Source organism: Melanerpes formicivorus, unplaced genomic scaffold (genome assembly GCF_026170545.1).
Source record: "Melanerpes formicivorus ecotype bairdi unplaced genomic scaffold, bMelFor1.0.p_v2 SCAF_16, whole genome shotgun sequence".
Taxonomy (NCBI): Eukaryota; Metazoa; Chordata; class Aves; order Piciformes; family Picidae; genus Melanerpes; species Melanerpes formicivorus.
Genome location: NW_027142368.1, coordinates 16732915 through 16752040, shown reverse-complemented (window position 1 = coordinate 16752040; position 19126 = coordinate 16732915). Strand labels below are relative to the sequence as shown.

The 19126-nt window shown below is 49.0% G+C and overlaps 1 protein-coding gene across 4 annotated transcripts in view; it reads left to right on the top strand.

Annotated features, from left to right (window-relative positions):
* The window catches only part of SHANK2 (SH3 and multiple ankyrin repeat domains 2), a 294358-nt gene that overhangs the window by 50895 nt on the left and 224337 nt on the right, over window positions 1-19126 (top strand). For all 4 annotated transcript variants that reach the window (XM_068148423.1, XM_068148424.1, XM_068148422.1 and 1 more), the window contains one exon: window positions 2083-2160. In XM_068148423.1, the coding sequence (XP_068004524.1) occupies window positions 2083-2160 (78 nt within the window). The remainder of the gene's footprint in view (window positions 1-2082; window positions 2161-19126) is intronic.

The window sequence follows — 19126 nt, the reverse complement described above, 5'->3', positions numbered from 1 at the left end:
GCAGCACTTCCCTGATGGGGACAGGCTGGGAGAGCTGGGGCTGTGCAGCCTGGAGAAGAGAAGGCTCCAGGGAGACCTCAGAGCAGCCTCCCAGTACCTGAAGGGGCTCCAGGAGAGCTGGGGAGGGACTTATCACAAAGGCATGGGGTGACAGGAGCAGGGGGGATGGCTTCAGGCTGGAAGAAGCTGGGCTGTTGTTAGACACAAGGAAGAAATTCCAGCCCATGAGGGTGGTGAGACACTGGAGCAGTCTGGCCACAGAAGTTGGGGAGCCTCCAAGCCTAGAAGGATTCAAAGCCAGGTCAGCTGGGGCCTTGGGCAGCCTGGCTGGCTGTGAGGTGCCCCTGCCCATGGTAGGAAGCTGGAACTAGGTAGTCTTTAAGGTCCCTTCCAACCCAAACCATTCTGTGATTCTGTGATTTTTGCTTTGCCTTTTAACCTGCTGACCTCTTTCCTTGCATGGCTGAAGCTGTCTGCAAGGTCAGACACTTTCAGCAGAGGTTATGCAGTGTGATGCTCCAATTAGAGCACTCCTGGAGAGCAACAGGGCTTCAATGCAGAGACCTGTTTTCCCTCCTGTCCTCAATGCAAGTAAATTATCCTGTAGGAGACTCAGATTCTGAAATTGCAACTACAACTGTGCAAATATTTTGGTGCTCCTCAAGCCTGGCTTTGGGAGTGAAGGTTTCACATCTTGTGAGGACACTGCCCCACTTCTGTTTGCCTTCATCAGCTGCATGTGAAATGAAGGAGTTTCTCCCAGGTGCTGTGAGCCATAAGCCCTGCTGATTGTTTATTTTTCAGTGTCCCTTTCACTGGCAGCAGTTCCTGGGTGCTGTGGCAGGAGCAGTGCTGGCCTCTGTGGAGAGGCTGGGAAGGGCAGCAGGATCATTCTGCCTCTGGGCTCCTGCAGATGGAGTCGTTACCCGTTTGATTCTCCCTTCCACTCTTCCCCGGGGAGTTTCCTTGGGGTGTTTTCTGAAGTGGGTAGTTGCTTTCCTGGCTGTCAGCTGAGTGCTGGTCTGGACGAGTGAGTGGTTTTTAAAGTCATCCCGTGGCCATCCAGCAACTCAGTGAAATCCAGACAGCTGGAATGCTGCTGTGTTTTGCACACAGCAGCACTGGCATGAAGAGCCTCTTCCTTCTGTCAGTCCATGGGATGCAAGATGAAAACTCTGCTGGTATGAAGCCAGGCAATTAGCTCTCAGACAACAAATTGAGTCTAATCTGCTGCCAAGTCCACCCTTCTCTCTGAAATTCTCTTTAATCTTACAGAGGCTGGAGAGCTGCTGCATCCTCAGTTTGTGTGATGTTATGAGTGAGCAATGCTGAGCCCTCAGTAGCAGAGGTGGTCAGAGCTGACGTCTGTGTAAGCAGCAGCTATGGCATCCACCTTATCAGCAGAAAGCTCTGAGATGTGGAATTTCCATTGCAGCAACAAAGGAGAAGTGATCAGAAGTGATCAGGGCTTGTTTGCCCTGGCTCACTCCCTTTGGTACTGTAAGAGTGAGGGGGAGGCAAGAGAGAGAGAGGATGAAGCTCAGAATGAATCTGTTTCTTGTGAAAGAATAAAGAAGCAAATGCAGTAAGTTTCCTTGGTGGGTGGAGTGCATATAACCAGGTCAAAGAATTCCAGCTGGAGATAGGTTAAAACCAAAACAAACCAACAAAAGAAGTGCATGCAAGAGGTAAAACTAATCTGGAGCAGGAGGAGAGGATGTCATTCATCCCAGGTACTGGTTTCCCTAGCAATTGGGCAAAACACATGAGAGAGTCAGATCTCACTTTGAACCATCCTGTTTTCTGCCAAGTTTGATTTGTCAGGTGTGGAATTTCCACAGTACAGCTTCTTAAGCATGCAAGAAGTTTGCTTCCCCTCTGCCTTTCACACCTGTGTTCTACTGTAGCACCCTGCAGAGCACCTCAAGCCTTGCTAGACTCTTTTAATAACAGAGTTTCTCAGATGGATGTATTTATTTTCTTCACTTCTTGCCTGGGAAGAGAGATACCCAACAGGAAAACCTCTCCTAGCCACAATATCTGCTCAGTAACTGAAGCCCCTTCCTCCTCTGCCACTTTCAGGAGAGCTGTGCAAGAGTGCTGCTGTTCCGGGGAGCCAACAAGGAGATGAAGAATTACAACAGCCAAACTCCATTCCAGGTACAACCCCAACCCCTTCCCCTGCTCCCCCTGAAAGGCTTGCAATGAAAGTCTCAGGGGAACTTGGAGGAGCTGCCCTGCAGGAGGCTGAGCAGAGCTGTGGAGTGAGGTGATCACTTTGGAAGCTGGCTGCTGTGTAGTGCAGTGAGTGAAGTCCTGCTGCAATCAAGGACGAGAGCAGGGCACGCTCCCTCTTCGCCGTTCTGGTGACACTGTTGAGGGGTTTATTGTGTGAGCTGTTGATGAAAAAGCACAGGCAGGGCTGAAAATTAGCTGGGCTGTGTTTTATCCTTGCCTTTCAAGAAAGGAAATCATAGAATCATAGGATTGTCAGGCTTGGGAGGGACCTCACGGATCATCCACTTCCAACCCCCCTGCCGTGGGCAGGGACTCCTCACACTCCATCAGGTAGCTCAGAGCCACATCCAGCCTGGCCTTGAAAACCTCCAGGCATGAGGCTTCTACTCTTAAATGACTTTCCCTCTTTTTATTCTGTGGTGTCTCTTTGGTGTAGGGAACATAGGAAAAGTTCTGGGTTTTTTACTGAATGGAGGGAGCAGAGAGAACCCTGATGCCAGCTCTCCAGTGAAGCAGCAGCAGAATTAATTCTTTGCCATCTGTCTGCAGCTGACCCAGTCGACCAGACACCACAAGTGGAGCTGTTACAAAATGATGCAGAATCCCCTCGAGTTAACAGCACTTTGCATACTGAAAATGTTTACTTGTGTAGTGGGGAACATGGAAGCAGCTCCTATGTGCATCAGGAGAAAGGTTGGAGCTGCAGCAGCCAGTCCTTCTGAGCTACCTCCCCTCTGTCCTCTCTGTGCCCCAAGATCCAGGACCAATTCCTGCATCAAGGTCTAAGTGTGAGAACTTTTGATGTCCTGGGGTTTTGGTTGAAGGCTGACAAGGAGCTAGAGGCAAGATGCAACCTGTGCCACATCACTGCAGTCTGTTTGCCAGGCCTGTTTATTAATCACTTACTCATCCTCTCTTGGCTGGGTGATCTCAGTACCTGAGTCTGTGCTAACAGATGGAGCAACAAGCTGGCATTGCAGAGTTGGCAGTGCCAGCCAACAGTGCTGTTGTATAGATGCTGCTTGGCTCCTGTTCTTTTGAAGTGACTAGGATCAGAACAGGTCTCTGCTCTCATTCATGGCACTGAACCTGGACATGCCCTCAGCCATGCCTGATGTAAGTGCTGCTGATGCCTCCACAACCACTCTTACCTTGTGACAGAGCTTATGTGGTGCTGAGGAACATGGTTGAGTGGTGGACCTGGCAGTGCTGGGTTGGTGGCTGGGCTTGATAGTCTTAAAGGTCTTTTCCAACCTAATTCTATGGCTCTGTGATTGCCACCAACACACAGGACACTGAGATACAGTTCTCCTATTTGCTTATGAAATGCTGAACTGTGACTCTTGTTCCAGCTGGGGGTTAGCTCTAAAGTTTCCAGTGCTTTTGAGAGGGTTTTCATGTTCCAGTAAGACCTTCCAAATGTCCCCTCAGGAAAGCCATGATAGCCTAGCAACATCCACAGCTACAGCTACTTGCTTTTCCACACCACTTATGTACCCCTGGGTTAATGTAAACCAATTTCTTACCCCTCTGGCCAATGTTAATCCAGAAACCTCAGCTGTGCAGTGTTTTCAGGCTGTTGAAACTCTGTATTGCAAGTTAAAACTAACCTCCACCTCGTTTAGCTCGTTTGTCCTTTTCCCCTGTGGTGAGCAGAGGCTCTGGGTGGATAATTCCTGTTTTCATAGGGGATATGAAGCACTCCCAAGCTCAGAGCTGATGGTGGTTTTAAAGCAGTGTGTCCAAACACACAGCACAACTATTCCAGGGTGGCATCCAGCCACACCTTCCAGAGGCAGCTGTGCACCTGAGAATGGTTTCTCCCTCAGCTGTACCTCTGGATTGGCCACAGCTGTCCCAAATCTGCATGGCTTATTAGTGTAGCTTTGTTACAGGGGTGGCAGGAGGAGCAGGAACCTTCCAGATCCTCTGCAGGTAGAATTGTTCCTTCCAGCCTGTTGGCTTTACATCTATTTTAATTTGCTCATATTTTTTTGCCAGATTTGAACTATTTTAACTGATTTATCTCCTTCCCCTCCCCATGCCTGGTCTCTCAGGCAGCATTGTTTGGAAAGCCAAAATGATTCAGCCGTTTAGGAGGACTGGTGAGGGAAAACATGTGCTGTTGTGCTTGGACTGAGAAACCCTGCTGACCTGCCTCCCCTCTCCCATCTCCCCTGTTGGGTTTTGTTTGGGTTTGCTTTGTTGCCTTTAATCACTCTGCCTGCTGTGGGTGATCTCCATGTTAATAACGTGGCAGAGTTAGCCAGTTTGCCTTCTGACTGAAGCAGAGGGGCTTCAAAGCCGGAGGACATGTTTGGAGGCTCAGCTTAGCTGGCTGGCAGCTGAGTTGCACCCACAGGTGCAGTTGGACAGGTGTCAGTGATCATTGTGATGGGAGATGGGTGGGAAGGTACAAAACCAGCTCGGAGTGGGGCCGGCAGCCTGAAGGAGAGGAGTGCGTGGGGGAAGAGCAAGATTGAGAAGGGTCTTGGGGAGGTTTTTTTTCATCATCAAGAGCAGAAGAAAATCAGATTGGAGAGGAAAACTTGGACTGAGTGTGTGAAAAGGGAATCTTGCTTGGGCAGCGATGCTGGAGAAGAAGCCTTGGACTGGGAAGGCTGAGCTGAGAGGCCAGGTAGGATGGGGCTATCACCAGGTGGATGTGTTGGCTGATCACTCAAAACCTCTGTCCTTTGGCAGAAAAGCAGACAAATGGTAAATAAATGGAGTGAGGCTTGCTTTATTGATGAAAGGCAAAGCATTGCCATGCTTGGAGGTGCCAAAACTGCTGCCCTGCAGAAGCTGTCTGGTTTCAAACAGCTGTTGTTGCTGCACAGTGGTTATGTGACTGTAAATTTATGGAGGAGTGTCCATGAGACCCTCTTTGATGTTGTGCTCCGTGGAAATGACCCAGGACCCTTTTTTCCCTTCCCCTTTGTGCTTGCTTTCCCTCCCTGCTCAGACAAGGGTGTCCAGCTGAGATGCCTCAGGTGTTCTCACAGACAGCAACATCTCCCTGGGTAAAAGAGTGTCTCTGAGGTAGCTGGGAGCCAATCTGTTTGTTATTTCCACCAAATGGATGAATTTTCAGAAGCAACTGAAACTAGGTTATAAAAGGGAACAAATTAGGCAAACTGAATTGTAGAGGTCACTACCAGTCCTTGCCTCAAAGTGAGGAAGGCTGCAGTGTGATTCAGAGGCGATTAGTTGTGAGGGGTGAAGCTGCAAAGAGGCAACTGGAGATTTGGATAATCTCATCTTAATTATAGGGCTTTGAGAGCAAGATTGAATATTGCTCCTGTGCTTTTATTTATGCCATGTGCTGGAAGAGGAGGCAGCAAGGGTAAGTTCTTTAAGAGCCTGATCATAACTGAGCAGCCCTGCATGGTTTGTCCTTTATCCTTAGAGGAAAGGTCAGCTGTGACGACTGTGCCTGTTCTTGTGTGTGGCTACAAAGGGGTGTGTGAGGCTCATCATTAGGAAGGTTTGATTTCATTGTTGTGTCCAGCAGAAGAAATGTTCTGTATAGTTTGTTTTTTATTGGTTCAGAGCAAATCTGGGGTGAAATCTTGCATTCCTGAGGCATCAGGAATCCCCATTAGCCCTGAGAGGGGAGCTGTGTGAGCAAGGGCAGTATAAAATACTCATTTATTGGTGTTTTATTGTTGCCAGGGCTTTGCAGGCAGTGAAATGGAATTGATGGGCATCCCATAAACACCCAGAGAGTTCCAGAGCCAGCAAGTTCTTTTTCTCAGTGTTCTTGAAGGAAAGATTTAACTGCAAGGGAGATGTTGTTCTTGTAGGAATTCTTGCTTCTGGACCTGTTAACCCTTAAGGGCAGTTTGTTTCACAAGCCTGTGGCACTCTGCTCCTATCCAAGTGCTCTTGTCCTTGTTCTGAGGTGCTGATGCTCTTCAGTTTCTCTACACAACAGAGCACCTTACTGCTTGCTGTATTTTGTGTGTTGCTGCTGTGTAACACCTTTAGTGACACTGAGTGAATTGGTCACTAGTAATGAGCCAGAAAGATCACAGAAACTGAAATCCACCTTTTGTGCCCAGGCTGCTTCTGCCACAGGGACCAGGATGCCCATCAGTGTCCTGCTGTTCTCCTGTGCTCCTCTCTCTGTCTGTATCCAAATGGAGTGTGCCAACTTGAGACAGAAGGAAGACACTTTTACAGTGAAGGTGGTGAGGCACTGGCCCAGGTTGCCCAGGGAGCTGGGAGATGTCTCATCCCTGAGACCATTCCAGGTCAGGTTGTTTGGAACTCTGAGCTGATCTTGTAGAGGGTGTCCCTGCTCACTGCAGGGGGGGTTGGACTGAATGACCTTCAGGGTCCCTTCCAACCCAACCTGTGCTATGAATCTCTCTGGCATTTCTGGTCAAGAATGGTGTCTTGGCTGTGTGTCCATGCAGTGCTGGACACACATGGGCACTGCAGACCTGCGAGTACAGAGTCATGGCTGGGTGAGGTGGTGACATGATCTCTTGCTTTTGTGTGACTGTATGGGCTACTCAGTGTTAACTTCTGGCAATATCTGAGTTGCTGCTCATAAAATGGGAGGATCTATGCCTCTAGGACAGACCTAGCATCTTCTCAAGGTGCCGTTTGGAGAGGAGTCTGGTGCCAAGCCGCTGGTGTGAGCTGCTGCCCCCCCGGCCGCCTCCGCTGGAGTGTGCTGTTGGCATTGACTTTCCCTAGAGTGCTGCATCCAAAGGCTTGGTGGGAGTGAACCCCCAGAGTCTGGAACAAATGACTCCATGCATTAGATAAAACAGTCCCAGGGGTTCATGCCCCCTGTGCATTTTATCCTAAGGGCTTTCAGGCAGTGTTTTCAGCCTCTCTGTGGAGCAGTGCTGTGCATTAGTGTGTGCAGGGCTGCATCCCCTGGGCAGCTTTGGCGGTGGAAGGGTGGGCACTGCCTGCAGTCAGCAGCAAGACCTCTTTCTGGAAGTGTTTGGTGAAGAAGCTGCTAAAGTAGAACATTTTGGCTTGTCCATGAGGTTGGGCAGCCTTCAGAGGGGCAAAGGTTGTTTTCCCCTCCAGCAGCACAGACCTTATCCACACTTGGGCTGCGTTTTCTGCATGGCCTGGCATTTGCTGTAATTTCAAGGGAAGCCACATCCAGCAAACCCCAGACTTCCTCAGTCTTTTTCTAGAAGAATTCAGCTGAAGATGATTGCATTTCATGGCTCTTTGATTTAGCATATTATTGGGGGGGGGGGGGGAAGAAAATGAAGTCAATTTTATTACTGGCTGTGTCTTATCTGATTCATCTGATGCTGCGACCTGGCTTTATCTGCTGTTAGTAAATGCTCCTTTGCCATTGCTGCTCACCCAGGCAGCAGCAACAGGGATTATGTAAGAAGTGGCTTCTGATGGCTCAATTTTCCTGTGGAATGAGTCTGTGATGGTGAATGTGTGTGGATCCCACTCTCTGCTGTTGCTTTTCCACATTAATTATTGAAACAGGTGCAGGAAGACACTTTGGTACTTGGGGATGAGTTGGCTTGGTGGCAGTTGAGAAGCAAAAAGAAGTCCTTTCTTTCCTCTGCTTTTAAAGCAGATGTAAACATGACATGGCCCAATCCATGCAGTGACTGTGGAGAAGGCTTAGTGTGATGTGCACAAACATCTTGGTTATTTCTCCTCTGAAGAAAGAGGAAATGAAAGAAGCAGTGAGGGCTGGAGCTCCTCTCCCATGAAAACAGACTGAGAGAGTTGGGGCTGTTCAGTCTGGAGAAGAGAAGGCTCCCAGGAGACCTTACTGTGGCCTTCCAGGATCTGCAGGGGGCTACAAGAAAGCTGGGAAGGGACTTTTTAAGATGTCAGGGAGTGATAGGACTGGGGGGGGTGGAGCAAAAATAGAAATGAGTAGATTGAGATTGGATGTTAGGAAGAATTTGTTCCCCATGAGGGTGGTGAGACCCTGGCACAGGTTGCCCAGGGAGGTGGTGGAAGCCTAGAAGGCCAGGCTGGATGTGGCTCTGAGCAACCTGACCTAGTGTGAGGTGTCCCTGCCCATGGCTGGGGGATTGGAACTGGCTGCTCCTTGAGGTCCCTTCCAACCCTGACAATTCTGTGCTTCTAAGTTGTGGGATGGATTTGCCTGCACGATTCTCTCGCCCTCCTATTCAGTTCAAGGCTTTCTGGCAGCTGGATCTAGCATCACAACAAATCCTTTTGTCATAGGAGTTACTTTTCCATTGCAAAGCCAAGAGGCTGGGATGATTTAGAAGTGATTTGCTGGCACCTGGTGAGGAAAGGGCTTAGTTGGTTGTTTTCCTTTGGTGTCCATGCAGGTTTATTTTAGTCTGAGTGTTTTTCATGAATAAGAGTTGTTAAGCTTTAAGAAGGCAGTTGTTTATGTTTATGAAAGGAGAGTGGGGAATAAACCAGAGGTTCTACTCTTCAACTCCTAAGAAGGCTGCTGGGAAATGAACAAGGCTGCCCACAGGCAGTTTGAGTGTCAGTCCTGCAGAGTCCTGCTAAGACAGAGAGCCTAGAAGGTCATTCAGTGTGCTAGGCTTCTCTTCATCTTGAATTCACTAAGCAAGTCAGCTCTGGCACTCTCATGGCTACTGAGTGGATTTCAGGGGACCCACAGGGGCTGTAAATTCTCTTGCAAGCAAACCCAGCATTATAGCAGTGAAAATGTGCCAGCACTGGTGTCTTGCCATGTGCTTTTGGGATAACACTCAGCTGGATGCACCCTGCCTGCTCCTCCTTGTGTTTGCTTCTCTTTAAAATATTCATTGCTCAAAAGGTGTTTATGGTACTTCCTTCAGAGGGAATGAAACTTGGTGGTGGTGTTGGGGGGGCAGTGTGGTCCTCCTGCTTAAGACCCTTTCAGAGCCTTGCTAACCAGAGTTTCTGCAGAATGCACTCTCCGAAGTCTGATGATTTCCAGGCAGCAGGTCCTGATTCCAGAGCCATGCACTGAACGCAGGACTTGTGCTGTGCAAGCTCCTTAGCTACTGGTAGCCTGATTGCTAATCTGCTGCACCTGAAACCAAGAGGTTTTCTCTTCTGAGTGGGACCTTCCTAAGAGTTTTGGGAGGCAAACCCAGTGCTTGGGAGGCTATAATTCTTTTTCCATGTGCCACAGCCCATTGCTGTGCTCCTTACAGTAGCTGCTGCTGCAGAATCCTCTCTTGTCACTGCCCAGCTGGGACACTGACCTTGTCCCAGCCATTGCAGGGTGCTTCCCATGAGGCTTCAAGGGTGTGAAAAAAACCTCTAAAACTGCTGAATGTAACAGCACTGGAAGATTAAAAACCTAGTCTTGGATTGCTGTTTGAAAACAGAGCAGCAGTGTGAAGTGATCCTCACCGGGGAAGCCTCTGAAGTGATGCTGAGGGACTTGGTTTAGTGGTGACTTTGGCAGTACCGGGCGAACTGTTGGACTTGATGCTCTTGGAGAACTCTTCCAACCAAAGGGAGTCTATGATGCTGCTCTGTGAGATCCCTTGGAGGGCTTATGTAAAGAGCTGCACCCAGCTCAGCAGAGCTGCCTGCCGCTGCTGCTGCGCTCTGCGAGGCGTCGGTGCTTTGACCTTAACGCTGAGGCAGCGCGGCAGGGGCAAGCCTTTGTTGGAGCGGTGCTGAAGTGATCAAGGGAATGGTGAAGAGCCTCAAAGAAATATTGGCCCTTTCCCATAATTTATATTTTCAGATGCTAAAACTAGTTGTTGAGCAAATGTAAGGTACCTATTTTAAGATACTGCATGTCAATATCTGACTACAGATGGCTCCGTGAATCATAGTTGGAAGAAGGAAAATGTTAGACACTAAGATATTGTTGCTAAGAGATTTTTGTACACAGTATGCTAACATGTGCTGGCAGATTTGGGAACAGTAGCAGCAGCATGCTGGTGGAGGGGGGAGAAAAAAAATCAGTGGTGAAGAAACTGTCTTCAAAGGACTATTTAAAGGAGAGTAACATTATTGTGCCTTGTTGTATCAAGAGCTGATGGAGATGAAATTGTCTTTCCAAGCAGATAACACACAGAAAACCTCCAAAAGGTAAAGCTGCTCCTGCTGTCCGAGGACATACAAAGTGGAGGCTAGAAAGGAACAGGGAGAAGCTGCACTTGGGGATTGAAGTTAAGCAAATTTCAAGGAGATGAAAGGTGATGGCAGCTGATACTTTGCCATCTGCTGGGCATCAGCTGTGAATATACAAAGGTCCTTTCAGAATGCAGACTGCTAAGCTCTGTGTGATGCTGTAGGATTAGAATGGTTAAGAAGTGGTTTCTGTCCAGGGGAGAAGGTATGGAAATGCTGAGTGTGGGATTTTAACTGATATTCTTTCATAACATTCCTAGCAAGTAGCTTAGGAGAAATTCCAGCATTTTATTGTCCTGTGGGTTATGTCTGCTCTTAAGAGAAACCTTTACTATTATTTAAAGGAGGAGGAGGAGGGGGGGAAAGAGAATCAATTTAACTTCATTTCTTTACTCTCTGCATGCCTTCTTTTCAGTGAGTTTTACTGAGAATTGAAAATGCTACACCTGAAACAAAGCTTTTGGTTTAGTTCTAGTTAATTTGATCAATTAGTTGCATTAAACACATTGTATCAATTGATGTTTTGTACCAAATAGTATTGTTAGCATTTTATCAGGCAAAGTAGTTTGAGCAAACTCCTTCAGCTCTGCTGCTTTCTCACCTGAGTAGTGGTTTGCTGCTGGTGTGTTTCTAGTTGGGTGAATTGCATCCCAAGTGCAGAGCTCATCACTCCCTAGAGTTCACACTGGGCTGCAGGCTGTGCTCTGTGTGTGCAGCAGTGCTGTTAGCAGAGGGAGTGAGATTAGTGATGCTAACAGTGCATTAATCAAGCATGTGCTTTCTGCTTGATCATGAAGCCTCTGCTAGTTTTGTTTCACAGCTGCAGCCTTGAAGTCCAGAGTCAGCTGTGGTCACTACAGCTACAGGATGTGGGATGGTCACTGGAGGGCTTTAAGAAAAGCTTGGATGTGGCACTTGGTGGCAGGGTTTAGCTGATGATGTGGTGTTAGGTCAGGGGCTGGGCTTGATGATCTCAGAGGTCTTTCCCAGCCTCAATAGTTCTGTGATTCTATGATCTTTTGCTCTTTCATTCTGGGAAGTACCATACAGAACTCCTGATTAGTCAGCATTTCTGGTTTGGATTGGATTGGAACTGTAGGGAATGTTCTGGTTGGTTCAGGACACCTCTCCCACACACACATTTTGTATTATGGGATGTTTAGTGTCTGCTCTACTTGAAAACACCTCAAGTCTGCAGGGGTTTGGGCTCAGAGCAGTGTGTGCCATGGTATTGCAAAAGACCTTTTCCAAAGGAAGCTGAGTTCCAGGTGTGTTCTTGTAGTCACTGAAGGAATCCCCACAGCTCCATGGCCTGAGGAGCCCATGGTGTTTGAGCAGTACATCTTTTCCCCACACCTATGCAAAAGAAATTTGGAATGCAGATTGCTTTCTGCTCTCCCAAACCAAGCTCCATCTGTAGCACCGAGGGGAGATCTCAGATCTGCATTCTGCTCCCCCTGAGAGCTGCTCCATCTGATGAGAGCCACAAATGCACACCCAGGGCAGAGTCAGCAGAGCCTGCTGGGTGACTGCTGTGCCACTGCTCAGCAGGCATGGAGCCTCATGGTGCTGTGTGCTGCATGGGCAGCAGGAGTACAGGAGAGCAGGGTCTCTGCACTCAACAACCTACATCTAACTTCCTAATGGCCTCTTGGGTGACTGCTGCAGGGAATCATTTGGGTTGGAAAAGCTCTTTAAGATCACAGATTCAACCAGTCTCGAGCTCTGCCAAGTCTGGGGCTGACCCACATCCCTCAGCACCACTTCTCTGCCTCGTTGAAATGCCCACACTCGATGGTACACTGTGGCAAAGTTCAGAGTGGCTTTAGACTTTGGAAAAGCCTTTACCTCCTCCTTTTACTAGAGAGAGCTTTTCTTTTGAAAGGAGGACACAGAGGAAGTGCAGAGAGGCTGAACTGGGTTGCCTTTTCCTTGCCCCACAGTAAGCACCAATGACTGTTGGTGTCAAACTAGGGAGGTGCCTGTCTCCAGAGGTTGAGATGATAATGGGTTGGGTTAGAGAGTGCCCTGCTGTTGGATTATCACCTCCTGCTAGCGCAGCCACTGGGGGGACTGTTGGTATGTTGGGGTTTGTTTTTGGTTGGAAGCTTGTGCTTGTTAAAAGTGAGAGCACTTCACAGGTTTTTGCTGTTAAGAAAAGGTATCCTAGCTGTGGCACATGGAAGAGCTTTCCTGATGGTCTTCTCCTTGAAGTGATCCCAACCATTCCTTCTAAATTCCCCTCTGTTTCTTCCTCACCACTCTCTGCTGGTTGTGATTCCTGTTGTGTCATGGCTGTGCCTGCTTGAGTGGTGTTCCTTCATTGTTAATGCAGACCTCAGTGGGGCAATGAATTAGTTCTGATTTTGCAAGTCTGTGATTCGAGTGGAAGGCAGATTCTGGAGAGTCTTACAGGCTCCTTCACAGGGAGCTACCATCTCTTTCTTCCAGTTGCACCCAAAGATGCAGGGCAGGTCTACCTCAGAGTACTCTGTGTCTGCCTGTGTTTCTGCTGCTTGGCTGAGACTGAACAAAGTCATGACAGAAGTCATGGTTTGTCCCTGGGATGGAGCTGTCCCCTTCAATGTGTGGTGCCATCCCTGAGCTTGCTGCAGCATCAAGCTTTCATGTTGGTGAGCACTGCTGGCCAGCAGAGACAATGGAAGGGTGAAGCCTCAGCCCTGAAGGCAAGAGCAAGGAGATGTGCTTTCAGCAGGAAAGTGAAATTGTCAGGAAGAGTGGAGAAGGGGGAGACAAAGCAGGGGAGGTGGGGGTGATGCTGACTGCTTCACTGGAAGCTGCTCATTGTGAATTGCAGCTGTGCAGCCCCAACAACTTCCACCAGCTTCCTTTTAAGCAGAGCAGTTTGAAGCTTTACGTTTTGCCTGGTCTGAAATGTGAGGAGGTGGAGGAGGAAGTGCTGCAGCCTTGCTGGGGAGTGAAACATAAATGAAGTGAGAGATGCTTTCCTCACACATGGAAAGTCTGTTGACTGGATTTAGGAGGGGACAGCTTCAATCTCTGCCTTTGTTGTGCTGTTTCTCCTGGGGTGAGCAGTTTGTTCCATTGAGCGATGGTGTCCTACAGTTCTGCTGCAGGTCTTTTGGGGGCTAAGCCAGAAAGCTCTGCAGTTATATTTGCCAACAGGCTGAGCAGAAACTCCACCTGGGAAACATTTCAAGAGTGGAAAAAAGAAAAAAAACCAGTTGTGAAAGGTTAGTGCCAGGTAAAGCACAGAGAGAGTTTCCAGTTTCCTGAAAGGAGCAAAACTCTGCATTAATCACCATCCAAAGATGTCTCAGTACTCCGGGGTAAGGCACTGACACTGAGGACTGAGCAGAGAGATGGTGGTGAGTCAGTGCTGCTGCTTGTGCCTGGTCCAGAGCCTGAAGATGCTGTGGAATTCTGTGGCACTGAAACCCGTACCTGCATGTCTGTTGGGTTCCACTGCTGGCACTAAGGGGTCTCAGTTACACTAAATTTCTTTGGGCACCAAGACTGCAAAGCAGAGCTAGCCAGATGTGCCAAAGGGTTCACTCCTTGTCAGCTTCTGAAAGACAACTTAAAAACTGCTTCTGTGCAGAGGGAGCACCTCTGGCTGTAAATACAAGACCAGAGGATGGGAGCAATGCTGTGTCAGAGAAAGCTACACCCCTCCATAGATGTCTCACCAGTGGTGAAGGCTTCTCTCCTCATCCGGTGCCCTATGCTAGACTAGCCAGCCTGGGGTGCCCCCTTCTCCTGCCAGCTCCCCCTCAGTCTGGCTCACAGCAACTTCATTCATTCAAGATGCTACTTCACTGAGCTGTCACTTGGTTACCATCCATAGCAACTCCCCAAGTGTCAATTAAACTCCTTCCCTCCCTCACTACAAAGGTGGCAAGGCATCTGGCACTGCCTGGCGAAGAGTAAGGTCTGTAACCAGCTGCATCGAGCAACATCTGTCTGTGAGACAGTGAGGGAGACGATGGGGCGGCTGCAACGAGCTTTGCTTCTGCCAAGGCAGAGCACACAGCTGCTTCTCCTACAGCACACTGCCTGCCCTGGCAGTGACAACCTCCTCTCCTTGCCCACTGAGCTGGTAACCCCATGGCTTGGTGCTTCACAACCCTCTGCATGTCTCAGCTGTGACCTCTTTCTGTGACTCCATTAACTTTTCCTTACACTTGCATTACACGACAGAGCATCATGGAAGCATGGGGTGACAGCAGCAGCCTGGCTGCATGGCTTTACCCTCTTGGCTTTTCATTTTCTCAGGAGTTACCTCCTACTAAGATACATCTTCCTGCTCAGCCTTCCTGTCTGCTCCCTTCCCTGGTGTAAGTCTATGAACTTCTTGAGGCCAGTCACACACAGTAAATATTCCCAGGAAAGGTTGTCAAGCCCTGGCCCAGGCTGGGGTCACCAGCCTTGCAGTATTGAAGAGCTGTGGTGCTGAGGGGCATGGCTTAGCAGTTAGAATCATAGAATTGTTAGGACTGGAAGGGACCTCAAGGCTCAGCCAGTCCCAACCCCCCTGCCATGGGCAGGGACACCTCACACTACAGCAAGTTGCTCACAGCCACCTCCAGCCTGGCCTTAACCACCTCCAGGGATGAGGCTTCCACCACCTCCCTGGGCAGCCTGTGCCAGTCTCTCACCACCCTCACGGGGAACAACTTCTTTCTAACATCCAATCTGAATCTTCCCACTTCTATTTTTTTCCCCCATTCCCCCCAGTCCAATCATTCCCTGACACCAAGCTGACTTGGTAGTGTTGGGTTTGTGGTTGGACCTGATGATCTTGAAGCTCTTTTCCAGCCTAAATGGTTCTATGATGATTGTTTCAGGTGCCCATCTTAGCACCCTTAATGGGGTCAGCTGAAGTTGGAGGGCAGGGAGCTGTTGAGTGATTCACTCTGGTTGCTTTCACTCAGATGAAATTGCTTCTGGGGATAAAAAACAGATATCCCAAGAGAGTTGCTGTTCTCTGTGCTGCACAGCAGGGATGTGTGGCAGAGATCCCAGCCAAATGTCAGTGCAGCAGCCAAAGAGCCTGGGCTGGGTCTGGCAGTGCTGTACTGCAACCAGGGGGTTGTGCCTCGCAGCTGGACCTGGGCTGATGCTGTGCTGTGGTGCTGCAGGAGCCATCTGTATGACTCTGGTCTTGTGAGGAGAACAGTGCAGAAAGCTGCAGGTTTGGGGGGAAATGGTGGGTGAGTGATCTGCTTTATTAGCAGCTTTCCCCAGGTTTAGAGAGTAGTGTGAGTGAGGACAGGTGGGGTTTTCCTGGGTCTGTGGCAGAAGGATGCCAGGCTGCAGGAGTGAAGGTCCTGAGCTGTGAGGAAGCTGCTGAGCCTTTGTGAGAAGCTGCAGCGTTTGGAGCTTCAGCATAACAGGGCCTGAAGATAGCCTCTGGTTGAGAAGTGCTCCTGCAGCCTTTCATGGTAATCTCACATGTCTGCAAACATGCATGGGATGCATTGGGATGATGAATCCAGTTCCTGCTGGAATGGGAGGAGACTTTTCACTGTAGCTTTGCAGGCTGTGCTGCTTTCTCACTGCCAAGAAGAGATGCCTTGTGATCGGGGTGGGGGGTGGGGGGGAAACCAAAACAACAACAACCCAAGCCCAAACAAAAGCTTCCTGCCTGCCATCACCACAGAAATCCAGCACTTGCCTCCAGAACCTCCTGAAAAGCAAACTGTGGCTATCTGGAACCACGAAAATGATTTTAGATCCCATGTGAAGGGTGGAGAGAGCCAATCCCTGGTGTTGATGTAAAGATACCTTGGCCAGTTTGAAGACTCAGCTTGCCAGGGTGCTGGGGGAGGTAATATTCAACTCCATTATTACCTAGAAAGGTTGGACCAGGTGATCCTTGGGGTCCCTTCCAACCTGCCATTCTGTGATCCTCATGGGCCCTGGGCAACCTGATCTAGCTGGGGATGTCCCTGCTGACTGCAGGGGGCTTGGACTAGATGACCTGTAGAGATCCCTTCCAACCCAGTGCCTTCTCTGGCTCTGTGATGCTACCTGAGTACTTGATTTGCAAGCTCCACAGGAGTGTACTGCAAACACAGAACCTCAGTCAGCTTCTGCTTTTGTTTTCATCTTAACTGGGTGGAGATTTGCCACCATCCTGTGCAGACCATTCACTTGTCCTGCTGCCTTCACGCTCCTCACTGGATTTGAGCAGGCTATGCTTTAGCTTCCAGACACATCCTGGTGGAGAAGAGGCTGTGCTTGCTGTGCTATGTAGTTTGTGACTGGAGGAACTGAATGAGTATGATTTTGTCTTTCCAATTTTTCCCTGGCTTCACTTTCTCCCACACTCCTTACCCCTCAAATCCGAGCGAAGTACATTGGTCTCATGCCAAGAAATATTTGTACTCTTTAACTTCTCCCTGCTTTCTTTAGATCTTAACATACTTCTCCTTTAGTTCTGCTGGGAGGATTTGACTTGCTGTTTTTAGGCAGCTGAAGTAAATGCAATGGAGGGGAATGGTACCTTGGGCTGGCTGGGTCTGGTGGCTGATCCAGGAGCAGCTCTCTGCAGAGCTGTCTCCTGGCTACCTGGCAATGTCTCTTTTTTTTTTCCCCCCAGTCATGCAATGTGGTTAGCTCTTGAACAGCCTGTTTATACTTGAGCTTTGAAGTCTATTCTCTATCAAAAATTCTTTCCTTTGAGTACCATGGCTGCTGTCTAGCAAGCTGCCTGGCGCTGCTGAATGCCAAGTGCCACTTTTAATTAGGGCTCCAAAGCTAATTAGGGCTAACATTGCAGAGGGGTATTGATGCTTACTTAGAAGCCCCAGACCTACACACAAGTGCTGTTTTTAGCAACCAGAACCAAGCCAGGGTGCAGAATATGTGCTTCAAGAGATGTAATTTGAACAGCTCTGCTGTGACTTCCATAGTGGCCTTTGCCAGGAGGAATCAGGAGTTACACTCTGGAGGCTGGGGGCCAGGTTCCACTGGGTGCTCTGTGCTGAGCAGCAGTTCCTTTCAGGAGCAGTTCCTGGAATAAAGGTTTCCTTAGCAGTGGTTAAAATAGTGATTTTCAGATGGGCAGTTGTCTCTGTTGGTGCTGGGGCGGCTCTGCCCCAGTCTGTCCCTGGCCTCCCTGATCTTTGCAGATGCTGTGGCTTGCAGAAGCCTTCTAGCTGAGGGCAAGAGGAGATGCCCCCAGGTTGCTCCAGGGGAGGTTTAAGTCGAACATTAGGAGAAATTTCATTTCTAAAAAGGTTGTCAAGGCCTGGCCCAGGCTGCTCAGGGCAGTGGTGAAGTCCCCATCCCTGGGGGGGTTTCAGAGCTGAGGCAATGTGGTGCTGAGGGAGGTGGTTTAGCAGCTAACTTTGCAGTGTCGGACTTGATGGTCTTGAAGGTCTTTGTCAGCCAAAACAACTCCATGAGCCTGTGATGTCTCTGAGAAGAGACACTTTGTGCAGCTGCAGGAGCAGGCTGCAGCTCATCAGTGTTATTGATTCATTCCAGTGCCCCCCAGAATCCATCATGTTTGACAAAACACAACTGAGAGGTGCCCAAAGCAAAACATTTCCTTCCTCTCATGCTCTAACGAGGAAACAACGGCAGGGTCTTCATCAGGAAGTGTGGTGATAGTCTGTGCAGCTTAATTACTGGAGGACCAAAGTGCTGCTGCTGCACATGCCATGCTCATGGCTGCCTCCTAAGAATTGATTGATTGATTTAAACCCCCAGAAGGATGAAGTGTGTGTTGATTGGAACTGCTAGGTGCTGTGCAGATGTGGAACAGGATTTCTGCTGTGAATAGATGGAAAAGAAAAGGTTGAGATCAACAATAGACTGAGATGAAAAGCAAAGACAATGACTGTACTTAGCCTTTGTGTTGGGTAGAAATTTTTAATGAACCAAGAAACAATTTAACAATTTGCCAAGAATAAAAGACAGAACCTGATGAGTATTGGGGGGGTGGTGGGAAGAAGCCTCCCAACCCAAAAACTGAGGGAGAAGAGCTGGATTCAGGGTATAAATGTGCTGAGTGATGTGCTGGGTTGGTTGATTTAAACTTTCCTTGGTAATTTACCAAAGTTATTCTGCTGCTGTGTTGTAATTAAGAGGGAATGATGGCTCTGAAGCCTTGCTTCTAGCTTGCTGGCCAGCAAAGTTCACAGCCTAAACCAAACCCACCTGTCTCTCTTGAGACCAGCTAGTGCTTGGCCCAAAGATAAACCAGAAGTAACTTCACTGTGCTTGAAGCCCTTTGTTTAAATCTGTGTCCTTCCCCGAGGATTGCCAAGCCTGCACACAGAAAGGATTCGTGAGGAATGGCTGGAAGGATGGGGGTCTACAAAAAGACCTGAAATGAAGTCCCCAGGAGGACTGCAGAAGGGAGAAAAGTGAGAGAGAGAATCTGAGTGACCACAGGCCCCTCTGGCTTTCTTCAGGAGTGTAGCAGTGACCTCTCTTTTCCAAGGCACTGCACCTGTGCCCTTAGTCTCCATAACACCACCCTGCAGTCAGCCTTCTGCCAGTGCTGCGGTGGGATGTGTGGGAAGGCAGTGCACTGCGAGCCCTGCATGAGACGTGCTGACAGCAGGAGGAGGCATTGTGTAAGCCTCGGGTGCTGAAGGGACAGCGCAGGAGGTCGTTGTTGCCTTCCTAGGTGACAGGGCTGGGATGCTCATGATGCATGGTTTAAGCCTGCTCTGAGCCTGCCGTTAGAAGCAGGTTTGGAAAGTATTAAATACATAACAGTCGAAGATCTTCTGCCTGAGGCTTGCTCCTTGCAGGCAGAGTCTTTGGTGTTGAGGGATTTCTGTATTAGATTGTTTTGGTTAATAGTAAATAAAAT